Here is a 13,009-nt window from a genome sequence, read left to right as displayed (position 1 = left end):
TACTGAGCAAAATAATCCAGACAGAAAAAGTTGAAAATCACATGATATCACTTATATGTGGGATATAAACCTAAAAGCAACAAATGAACAGGACAAAAAAACAGAGACTCATGGACATGGACTATAGACTAGTGGTTACCAGAGGAAAGGTGGATGGGGGGGAAAAATTTTAATAATTTCTTCAATTAAAAAATGATCCCCCCACCCCTGCAAAAGAGCAAATAATATAGAGAATTCACAAAGTAAAAAATACAAATAGTAATAATAGAAATTGCTCAGTCTCACTATTAATAAAAAGTACAAATTAAAACTATAGAGATACCACTTTTAATAGTAAAGATAAAAATATGATAATATTTAATGCTGACAAGGGTCAGGTAAAACTAGCTGGCACATTGATTGTGGGTGTAAGTTAGCACATCCTTTCAATGACAAAAAGCAATCTGGTCATATATATGTATCAAGAGCCTAAAATGTCCATATCCTTTGATCTAGTAGATCCATTTCTAAAAATCCAGGCTGTTATGGATATTCGCGACCCCCCTATAATTCATATGTTGAAGCCCTAACTCTATGAATGATGGTATTTGGAGGTAGGCTTTTGGGAGGTGATTAGATTTAGTTGAGGTCAGGAGGGTGGGGTCCCCCTGATAGAATTGGTATTTTTATAAGAAGAGATCTGAACTCTATCTCTGTGCCATGCGAGGATAAAGCAAGAAAGCGGGCTATCTGCAAGGCAGGAGGAGGGTCCTCACCAGGAACCATAGCTGCTGGCAACCTGACCTTGGATCTCTAGCCTCCAGAACTGTGAGAAAATAAATGTCTTTAGTTTAAATCACCAGTCTATGGCATTTTGTTAGAGCAGCCTGAGGTGACTAAGATATAGGCTAGGGAAGCAAGTAGACAATGGGAATAATAATGTACAAATGTATAAATATACCTACTATGAAAATATACATATATTAATAATAATAATTGTCAAATGTTAACAGAGAGGCAGTATGACCTAGTAACTAAGAACATGGACCATGGAGCCAAGCTGCCTGATTTGAATTCAAATTCTGCTACTTATAAGTCATATAATTTTAGCTAAGTTGTTAAACCACTCTAGGACTCATTTTTCCCTGTCTATAAAATGGAGATAAAAATAATAACTCCTAGAATTATTAGAAGGATTAAATGAAATCATATTTGTAAATTGCTTAGAAGAGTACTGGCATGTAGTCTTAGCCATTATCATTATCAATTATTTTAGGGTTATGGGATTACAAGTGATGTGCTTCCTTATAAAAAACCTTTAGCATTTTCTTTCAAGTATTGGACCATGAATTGGAGGGGAGCCAGGAGTATAATATTGTTTGAGACCTAGCCTTCTGATGAAATTTTTAGTTCAGTTTTATAATCCTGAAGTAGCTATTTTCAACTTGACCTGATTCTGATCCAGTTAGATAATCACCTAATATGACAGCTGTCAGAGATAACTTTTTCACATTTGACCAAATGATTACTTATAGTCATAAATAAGATAGTTTCTCTAAGGACAGCCTCCACAGGTTAACAATCTTTTCTCTGATGAAAGATCTTCAAATAGTATTGAAAAACCGAAATAGTCTCCTCTGATGTTGCTGAAATATAGCATAGGACCAGGAATACCAAGGTAGAATAAGGTTACTAAAAACTGAAAATTATAGGATCACCACTAACAGTAACAAAATAGGTATCTTTGGAAAAATAATCTCATTGTTACAGATTTATTTCTCTTCCCAATAGTACAGTTGATTCAGTATTTTATTTAGCTGCTATCATTACTATAATATAATATAAAGTATAATAATAAAATAGCAATGTTATCAGACTTTAGTATTCTGTTATTTAGACATAATGCAAAAGCAATTCATAAAAATAATGTTCAGAAGATAGAGAATTGTGAGGAAGAGGAAAGTGATACTTCACTTTAGCAAATTTAGCAATTTCATCTAGCTAGACTAAAGCTAAGTACTACTTAGTCTTTTATTTAATATTGTTAAACACGTGACCTTAAGAATAACAAAAATCACTCCAATCTTACTCATAAAGCAAAAAAAAAAGATTCTTAAAAAGATAAAGTAAACCAAAAATATGTTAAAATTTTTAGAATTACAATTAACTTAAATGGTTAGTAGTGATACCTACACCCAAGAGTCAGCATAATAAGCCTTGGAAACCAGATCAACACTGTGATCATGCCTAGAACCCAGCAGACCCTAGAGGTCAACCAGTAGAGGAGAGGGTGTTTTTAGATGACAAGGGAAAATGTACAAGTAAATTACTTGAGGCTGAGGCAGGGTGTTTCTACTGTCTGATGCCAGGCACAGTCATTTTCCCTTAATCTGCTTTCACCTCCGGAATTTTAGATAAAGAAATAAAAATTAACCTCTTTGTTTCAGATGCAGAAAGAAAAAGGTTTGCCAAAGAAACATTTGAATATATAAGCAAATTCATATATATAATGTATGATAAAGAAATTATACTTACCTTTACTTTTCCCTGAAAAACAAAACAAAATGTTTATTATTGTAAACTCCTTCCAGATGCCTCTTTTAAAAATGCTACACTTCCATAAAATAAGACTTTTTATAATGGTTGTTTTTAGTTCATCATTTCATCCACATAAGCAAAATCTGTGAGATACTTCTGACTGCAACTTTTATCAGTGGTAGGAATTATGCCTGATTTGACTAAATGGCAACATCTCCAATAGCCTGGATAAAGAGTATTTTTGGCTCATACAAGATTTAGTTTGGGCTAACAAGAGAGAAAATCTAATCCATCATCTGAGAGTACTCTTAAATATCTTAAGGACTTAACAGTTAGTTATTTTCCACATTTATTTATCCTAAAGCTATAATTGTTTCTGCTACAGATTTGTTATTGTTTTGAAACCTCCAGACTGACATCATAAAATTTTACTCTATTCAGAAATATTTTTAGAGCTTTTTGTAAGATTCAAATTTTGCACAATTCAAGAGTTTGTATGCAGCTGCTCATTTACGCTGAAAAATTATCTTCATTTTGCCTAGTTTTATTTAATGCCATCATTGTCTGATTGTTAAAGTAACATATGCTCATTGCAAATATATGTTTTTTTTAAAAAAGAACACAGATAAAGTAAAAATAAGTATTATCCATAACTCCCTCTGCCCAAAGATAAATACCATTTACATTTTGGTAAATGTCCTTTTTCTTTGTGTATAGATATTTAGATACTATATTTTTACAAAAATGTGTTATACATACTTGTATAATGCTTTGATGCCTGCTTTTCCTCAGTGTGGTATTGATAAAAATGAATACGAATTTTCAGCAACATTTATAATGGCTATATTCTACTATGTGAATGTACCATAAATCATTTAACCAGTTCCCTAATGATAAACACTTAAACTGTTCCCATTTATCTTTAAGATAAGTGAGGGTGGTTAATTAACTTATCAGATCATAATGTGAGTTCATAGTAAAGATCACTTCTTGTCTAGGAATTTGCACTTCATCTGATATTAAATCACTATCTTCCACTGATACCATATGTGACTCTGTATAAACCAAAAGCCTTGTTTAAAGATGTTCTTTCATTTCTAATCTTAGAAAGACCAGTCTGCCAACATTTAGGGAATGATACAATCTCACTGCCTTCCAGGAGGAAATTTATGTTTACAGACCATACAAGATGAGCAGCTTTTCAAATAAATTTTAAAAATAAAAACCTTACACATTTGCTAAAAGCACATCAAAGATTTTATCAGTAAGCACATATTCAGAGAACAGGGATATATAGTATAACTGCTTATTATAAACTGGAGAAGGGTTTGTGAATTTCAATTTTTACATCACTTCTGCACCTACACAGTGCCTACCTAGCACATTGTAAATGGTACATAATCATTTGTTGAAGGAACAGTGATTTTCACTGTTGTAGATGAGACCATTAAATGAGGACAATTTTCAACCATCATTTATCTAACAAACTGCATCTGTGATGTGCCAGACTCTAGATTACGAAATGAAACCAAAAAATGTTGTCCATATGTCCAAAGTACTAGGTAGAGCAATAGATATATAAATAATAATAAACTGATGCTAGACAGTGGAAAGAGTTGTAAGAGAAACAAAACATGTCTTAAGATCACTTCATGAGGAGAAGAGATTACTTCCAGTTACGAGGATCAAAGAAAGTTTTATAGAAAAGGAAGCATTTGGACCAGACCTTGAGTATAAGTAGAAAATGAAAAATGTTAATGAGATATAAAGACATGTGAATTTGAAATCAGACTCCCAATATACAATAGTTTTAAGTTTTAGGAAAGTTTTGAGGGAGAAATTTCTTAGCTATTCATTTAACTAGAAAATGAACAAAAATAGTAGAAAAACTGAATACACATTCTGCAAAAAATGAATAGAATAAACAATATAACCTAATATTCATCCCATGACAGTCTAATAGCATGAACTTAATTACAAAAATACTCCTCACTGAAGTGTAACTATTTTAAAAATCAATTTCTCTGCAAGGGTGAGGCATAGCTTCTGTGGAAACAGAACTATATGATCTCATATGCTCTTGCCAACCCTAATCTTGCCTTATCCTTCCTCATCTAACAAAAGCTGATAAATAACATAGTAGTGCAAATAAATAACTCACCTTGACTGGAAGCCAAAGGATTTAAAGGTCTTTTAATTGTCTGTGGCCTAGAAACAAAAAAAATTAAGTATAAAATATAAATGTTACCTATCATGTTGTAATTATTTAAGTAAAAGTGAAATTATCTCAGACAGTTTCTGAATGACTACATCCAAAATCAAATTGTTTTATTGAGCTTATAAAATATTTAGTTTTCTCTAATTGCTTTAAGGGAGGGTGGTAGTTATTTGTTTTAGTGATAACAGTTTCTGATCTTTTCCCATCATAGCAGCCAAAGTCATTTCCTAAGCATTTATTCAAATAAAGGAAAAAAATACTACTCAGGCTCTTCTCCTAGAGTCACTAGTATGTTTTTATATATATTATATACACCTGTGTGTGTCTGACACAAAGTGCACTCCTAATTGAAAGACAAACAAGCAAAAAATATAAATACCCAAAACAAACATTAAAATAAAAAAGGAAAAAAAAACAATATGGGTAGATTATATTCCACTTAGGTAATCTTAGGTATATCAATTTGCCCTGTGGCCATCAAGTTTGTGATGATTTCAATAAAAGGTATTTTTTAATAAGAAAAAAGAGAGAGTTAATATGTCACCAAAGTGCTTTTAAATCTCAAAATAAATATTCATTAGTTTCATTAGTAAAGTGTAGAGATTGTTTTAATGTCCATTATTTAAATTTTACAAATTTGCACAGATTAAGACATTTTGGAATAGAATGTGTAAGCTATAATTTAACATACTCAATTTGCATTGTTTATATTTTAGAAATATTGTGGGAATCATGATATAAATTAGCTAGAAAAGAACTATAATATAATATCTAACAAGTGCTTCAACAGAACTCTCTTTTAGTTCATATTTTTTTTAAAAAACTTTTAAATTAAGTCAATACACTAAATATTCTGAATAATAGTCAAGAGAATTTAAATGAAACACATGGCAGAAATGAGTAAATACTGACACTCTCCACTTCCCAAACTGGAACAATTATTCAAGTCAAAAACAGGAACACTCTGATATTTTATTGGTATAAACCTACTTGCTGATTTCTTATGTTTATATTTGACTTACAGAAAATGAAGTGTATTATCTCCATATCTGGAAACTCCAAAGATTTTCCAAGAATTTCCCCCACATCTGAGATAGCATAATACACACACGCACGTGCACGCACAAACACACACATACAAATTTTTTCCAAAAATCAATAAGCACCTTGGTTAGAGCCTAGAGGCTCTCAAGTGGATAAACTTGAAGAAACATGTGTCAGTCACCCAGTGATTAAATTGACTGCTTCCATTGTGGTGGTTGAGTATAAAGTGGTTTCTTCCACTTACTAGATCTTTGACTCTGGACAAATCATTTAAAATCAGCTTTCAAATCTCTGTTTCTCCACCTGTGAACAGTGACAACTACAACACCGAGTGATTGCATGGACTAAAGGAGAAAATGTATGTTAACATGCTTAGCAAACACAATGCCTGGTACACTGTGATGCTCAAAAGTGTTAGCTATTATAATTATTCTCTGAAATTAATTTAACTTTAACTTTAAAGTGGGTAAAATAACTAAGCCACAAAAAGAGAAGTATAAGGCACCAAAAAGAGAATTAGGAGTTAATATATTCTACTCTATTCTCTACCACTATGTGATCCTGGAAAATGAAATAAATCTCTCTGGCTCCCTTTCACCTCATATCTAAAATGAGATTCTATAATCCACTCAAGGAACATTTTTAAGTGCCTACGATGCTCTCATAAAAGTCTAATATTATTCTAAGTCTTTTCAAGAAGGAAGAAATATTTGTTGAAACATGTCTACATGTTTCCCCAGAGAAGTGGATAAATAAATAAGTTTCTGTGTCTCAATACAGCCTTTAACAAAGTGAATTTGATTTCTACTTTTAAATCTTTAGGTTTTTGTTTATTTGTTTATGAAGAGTAACCACTACATATTCCAAAAATTTCTAAGTGAAAATGACACATACTTAAAACAGTTTTCTTCATAAATGACATTCCATATCTTCCAAGCATCTGGTCCCTTGTAACCCGTGTAGCGCTCAGGATTGAGGAGCAAATCTACATATTCAGCATCAGGAGACTGTATGTCTGTAAAAAAAAAAAAAAAATGTTTTATTAAGCCTTTCCTTTTTCATTTACCTGTAAAAACCTATACAAGTATACAAGACTGTATTCCATTGATTCTAAGGCACCACAGATGTATCAATGCCTCAGGGATTTAAAAACAACTTTTCAGGAGAACAATAAGAGTGAAAAGAACCAACACAGCCACATTAAATGTACACAAAAGCATCTTGCTTTTAAAAATGGTAAAAAAAAAAAAAAATGTGAATTTTAGAATCAAAGAAACATGGTTATTCAATTTTCATAAACTATGCATATAAAGACTATACTATACATTTCCCTCCACATTAAACCACAGTGGTTCAACAGTAACTAAGGTAAATGAAGAAGTATTAGTACCATACACTGTTTATTACCAAATACTTACATCTTACAGGAGCACCATCAAGATTCACTACAAAGCTACCCCAAAGATATAATCTTAAATATAGAAAAAGCTATACGCAAGATGACATTTGTGTCAGCATTGTTTATAAAATGGAAGATCGGAAGCAACCTAATTGCCCAACAGAGCAGAGCAGTTAAAAGCAGGGGTTCTGGAGCCAGATTGTCTGGGTCAGAATCCAGGCTCCACTATCTGCTGCGTAACCCTGTGCAAGTTATGTCAATTCTCTATGCCTTGTGCCATCATTTGTAAGATGGGGATAATAATCATAATATTACTATGAGACTTAAACATGTTTTTATGTTCAGAGTGTTTAGGACAATCATAAAAGAATAATAAATATTAGCTAGTGGTATTGGTGTTATGATGTATCTTAATAGACCATTTACAGTCAAAACTTTAGATACAAAGGCTATCTAATGAAATGAAAAGGTAAACATTATAGAAAAGCCAATTACAGATATATATATATATGAAAATATATAAAAATTGGTGGGATGTTGCTTTCTCATATGTTCTATAATTTATATATGCATTATAACTACAAAACCAAAAAAAAAAAAAAAAAAAAGGCTCTAGTCCTCCAGTGGCTCTGGGAAATTTTTTAATAGCACAGCAATACCTTACCCATCTAGAAAGCTTAAAAATATAAACCAACAAAGAATGAGGAAGTGGGCAAAAATGGCCTCAACACAACCAAAGGAAATGACAAAAATTTCAGCAGAAAGTGCTTATGAGTCAGGTTTTCACTAGAAACTACTTCTTATTAAAAAAACAAAGACAAAAGCAAAAATAAAACTAAGCTCAGTTATTTTTATCCCACTTTATAGTATATTGGAGGCATAAATTAGGGGGAAATTCACTTCTAGAAGCAACACTGTGACAGCATCCAGAAATAACAGAGTCTAATGCAGAAGTAATGCACAGTATAGCAAATTATAATGAATTCATAAAAATAACCCTGATTCTCAAAATATCTAAATAATATTCAGCATCTACTATTTTAAGGCAGAAAACTAATCACCAAGAAATGATTAATATTTTTAATATTTTGCCTAGAGATAAACACTAGTTGCCTCATAATTTTACTTATAAAAAATATTTCATGTCTCTCTATTTTATTTTTTAAAAAGGTACTATAATCATACTTTGCCAGATGACAAAAGCTCCAATTTTTAAATTTAGAATTATAAAATACCTTCTATACTCCACCTACCATTTACATACATTATTTATTTCTTATAAAGATGTTCTTCAAAAAAAATATTAACTCTTCTTTAACGGAATAAGCAAATGCAAATGGACAAGTGATTCACCCAAGATATCAGAACTCCACCACATAAGAAGTGAATTATTGATTCTCAGTCCTTCCTAAACAAATATAAGCTGATCATCTCAAAAGGATACTTTTTAAATATAAGTTAAAATATTACCATTCTTTCTCTAACATTGCAGGCCTAAAAAAAACGTTCTGCATGTTATAAGTTTAATTTTATCTCAGATAGCAATGTTTAGGCCAAAGAGTCCTTGTAGAAAAGATGGTAAAATTAAGGGTTTGGGAGAGCATTTATCCCCTTCCTCTACCAGTCTAAATCTTGGGACGTCTGCATCTCCTTATCCAACACCCCAGGGGCCAAAGGAATTCCAAAATGGCCTCAATACAACCAAAGGAAATGACAAAAATTTCAGCAGAGATTGTTTTGGAATTTAGAACTTTTCAGATTTTAGAAAAGTAATACAGTACATGCAACACATATTGACTATTACTCCAGCAGGGACTAGGGCAGCAACCTTTAATCAAAGCCATAAATATTTCTGCTGTGAAATATATGAATGAATATTCACACTGACTGAACCTATAGTAAACTTAGGGGGAAAAATATTCACTTTTCAGAGTTTTCAGATTTGGGGTATATGCTTAGGAGGTGAATTGTTAGGTCCTATGGTAATTCTATGTTTAGCTTTTTGAGGAACTGTCAACAAAAACTGAGTTTTTAAAAATCATTTTAAAAGAATTATTTTTCCTTAGGTACAATTTTAAACAAAATGCATACTATAAAAAATGTTATACCATCAGCTTCACAGAAGTTGTCAGAGGAATCGTCGTGTTTGGTCCACTGAAGAACAGCCTTCTGCGTTTCCTCACTTTAAACAAAGATAATAGTGTTTAAGTTAACATTTCACATGAAAAAACATAAAATAATGCTGAAAAAAAAAAGAAATCAGACCTTAGAGATTCATCCACAGCTCCAAGTTGCTCAGCTTGTTCGCATTCTTCACTGAGATTATTGGCTTCTTCAGAATACTAAAACAAAAAAGGGAATAAATAGAATACAACTTACTGCATTTTTAAAACTTTTGAAAAGAATTTCTAAGTTATTTGAGGTTCTTTTATACCTGGCACCATCACCTTGGCTTCAACACTTTAAAAAAAAAGTAAGCCTTCACATTCCTCCTGAAACTAAAAAATAAGTAGAAGTCTTTGCCCCTTGTTTTTGCTGGAGAACACGTTTACTATTAGGGTCACGAAAAAAGAATAGTTTATAGTTCTGATAACTCATTATCAAAATCTTCACTAAAAAAATCTTTAAAGTATGAGGAAGTCACGAGGCAAGGAATCATGAGGCAATATCCCACTTTTCTAATGACCTAATTGTGAGCATCAGTTTTCTCTTCCATGAAATAAGTGATTGAACTGGATCATGTGTGTCTAAGGTCCATCTCACTATAAATGTCATCATTCTAAAAATGTCCTGGGGCCTACTAAGTCTTATAAAAAGTATTCCGATGTCCTTAGGTGTTTAAAATATATTCTTTACCAACCACATTTCTTCTCAATGTCTAAAGCACTATACATATATACTTCTAGGTGTTTATGTGGCACAGGGAAAGCAAGTATGGATCACAAGATTTCGCAATACACTAGTCATCACCACCATATAGCTAAAAGGCAACATTGGAAGCAGGAGGCCACAAATTCAATCACTCGACAAATATACATTGAGTGCCTATTATCAGCTTATTATTAGGATGACTATACAAATGACCATCCAGACTACGACACTTTTGAGAATAAAAGCGAACACTAAAATAACTGAAAATGATATAATTTTCTGAAATATGTATTTACTAAATAACAACTTTGTTTCCTTGCACTGGTTGACCTCTGAAATAGCTTAATTCAAAGACTATTTGTAAAAATAAAGTCCTTTTATACATAATTAAGTATTAAGGGGTAAAGGGATATGATATATTCAACCAACTTTCGAGTGGTTCAGAAAATAATAATAAAAGGCACTTAGATAAAGCATGCTAAAACAAATGAGGCAAAATATTAAGAATTAATGAATCTGTATAGAGCACATAAAAACCTCTTTATACTAAACTTGTTACTTTTCTATAAATTAGAAATAATTTCAAAATAAAAAGATTAAAATACATGTCAAAAACTGATCAAAATTTGTTCAAAAATTAACATATACCTATGTATATTACTATACTGATATATGTTAAAACAAAAGTGTTTTAACTTTATTGTAATTATCTGAACATTAAAACATAAGTTAAAATAACTATTTTTAGTTCCTAGTAATAATTCGATCAGCTTCATTGAGTCACATCTGTCTTGTACTATGTAATTGGTATTTTTTGGAAGGAAAATATTTTTTCAATTTGTCCTTATTTTTAAATTTTCATGAAATTGCCAATAATCTTCTTTAAAGTTAGTTTTTATGGTTAATCAATTTGAAATTATCAATACCTTCAATTGACTCTTCTCTGGAGATATAATTTTTAATTGAGAAAATATTCTGTCTACATGTAAATATGTGAAAATATTATCACATTTATTCTTTTGCCTCCAAAGTTCATTTCTTCAATAAAAATTTCAAGACAAAATTTATTAAATAAGTTGTCTATTTTTTGTATTATTTTAGTTTTTCCAAATACATATGTTATAAAATTGTAAGCCTTAAATTCATTCTACTTCAGGTCAGAATATAAATTTATCCAACTAAAAGCAAGAGTTTCATCAAGAGAAGACTCTTCCCACAGGTAAAGACAATTATAAAATTTCAGAATTAAACCTAGAACACCATTTGAACTGTCCTCACTTAATGTATTCAATTCCTTCCCTAGTTTTTTTAAATATTTGTAGAAATAAATTTCAAGGTCTTTTATACAAGCTTCGTTATAAAAATTGCGATTTGCTAAACCTTCAAAGGCTGAAATTTGTTTTGTTTTTTGCCTTAAGCATTCCATTCATTGATGCTTTGAATAATGATTTTCCATTATTTTTAAACAAACTATAATCAACATTTAAAGGGCTCATTTATTAAAAATTTTTTCAATACCACTGCGGGATGCTTTGTTTTACAAAACAGTTTTTTAAGGGCTCGAACATTTATAAAATCTGATTGATGATGAACAACAAACAAGTACTCCTACCATGCCAAAGGTATGTTTTTTTCAGCATTAGCTTCATCTCAAAAATTTTATGGTATTTGCATAAAAATCTATATATTCGAAAATTACTACTTCTATCAATTGGTAAAATATCACTGTATTTGGACACAATTATGTGTATCTTAACCAATTGCAAATTTATTTCTGATTAACAGATTTCTTGATTTAGTAAGGGCATTATTTTTATCAAAATTTGTATATGTAAAATTTGTATATGTATTATTGTCATAAAACAAATATTTTTTCTTCAATTTCGAACTTTAAATGAGTTTATACTAGCATTCACAATAGTGACAAATGTTTTCCTTCAACAAAATGAAGTTCCAAAAGTTTTCTTTGAGTCCATCAAATGAATGGAAAAAAAAAATCAAAACTTTTTGGATTTAAAGATTTTCTATTTGAAATAGCTGACAATAGCATCATTTAACTATGTGCAACGTTCTGCCATTGGAGCCAACACACTGGCTATGATTTCACTCTGTGTGTGAACAAGAAAACAGAGAATTGAAAATAATAAAAACTAGAATCTATAATAAGTAAATAGAGGGAGAAAATACAAATCTTCCATATGGAAAAATTCCAAACGATTTATAGCCTTAAAGAGATGAAGCACTCCTTAAATGTGGGCTGTGCATAGTGACTTCCTTCCAAAGAATACACTATGGAAAGGATGATAAAGAGTAAATCTACAATGGAGAAACCTGACAAAACTACCTCAGCCAGGTGATCAAGGTTAACATTAACAGTGATAAGTCATGTTGATAAAATGTGACATGATGTGATGTGATGTGATGTGATAAAAATGGCACTTTATTTCTGTAGTCTTCCTCCCAAAAACACATAGCCATACTCAGATCATGAGCATAATGCCAGACAAATCTTAGTTCAGAGATATTCCACAAATACCTGACTAGTACTCCTCAAAACACCTTATCAAAAACAAGGAAATTCTGAGAAACTGTCACAGCCAAGAGGAACCTAAGGAGATATGACTCCTAAATGTAATTTGCCATCCTGGATGGGATCCTATAACACAAAAAAGGCATTGGGTAGAAAATTAAGGAAATCTGAATAAAGTATGAACTTTAGTTAGTAATAATGTATCAATCTTGGTCCATTAATAGTGATAAATGTACCATACTAATGTAAGATGTTAATTACAGAGGAAACAAGGTGTGGAGTATGTGGGAACTCTGTACAATTTTTCTGCAAATCTAAAAGTATTATAAAATCAAAAATTTATTTGAAAAGAGTGAGAAAGAAACATAAGTGACACGTCAACCAAATGCAATGTGTAGAATATGTTTGAATCCTGTTTCAAAAAAATTAT

General features: G+C 31.1%; 1 protein-coding gene across 2 annotated transcripts in view; it reads right to left on the bottom strand.

Moving 5' to 3' along the window:
- The window catches only part of ERO1A (endoplasmic reticulum oxidoreductase 1 alpha), a 37,805-nt gene that overhangs the window by 10,394 nt on the left and 14,402 nt on the right, over window positions 1–13,009 (bottom strand). For both annotated transcript variants that reach the window (XM_011385435.2, XM_011385428.2), the window contains exons 5-9: window positions 9,444–9,520; window positions 9,287–9,360; window positions 6,674–6,794; window positions 4,679–4,725; window positions 2,515–2,526 (exon numbers count right to left, since the gene is read on the bottom strand). In XM_011385435.2, coding sequence (XP_011383737.1) covers window positions 2,515–2,526; window positions 4,679–4,725; window positions 6,674–6,794; window positions 9,287–9,360; window positions 9,444–9,520 — 331 coding nt within the window. The remainder of the gene's footprint in view (window positions 1–2,514; window positions 2,527–4,678; window positions 4,726–6,673; window positions 6,795–9,286; window positions 9,361–9,443; window positions 9,521–13,009) is intronic.

This window comes from Pteropus vampyrus, unplaced genomic scaffold (genome assembly GCF_000151845.1).
Source record: "Pteropus vampyrus isolate Shadow unplaced genomic scaffold, Pvam_2.0 Scaffold15, whole genome shotgun sequence".
Classification (NCBI taxonomy): Eukaryota; Metazoa; Chordata; class Mammalia; order Chiroptera; family Pteropodidae; genus Pteropus; species Pteropus vampyrus.
Note: the sequence above shows the minus strand (reverse complement) of the source record. Positions and strands in the feature narration are given on the sequence as shown.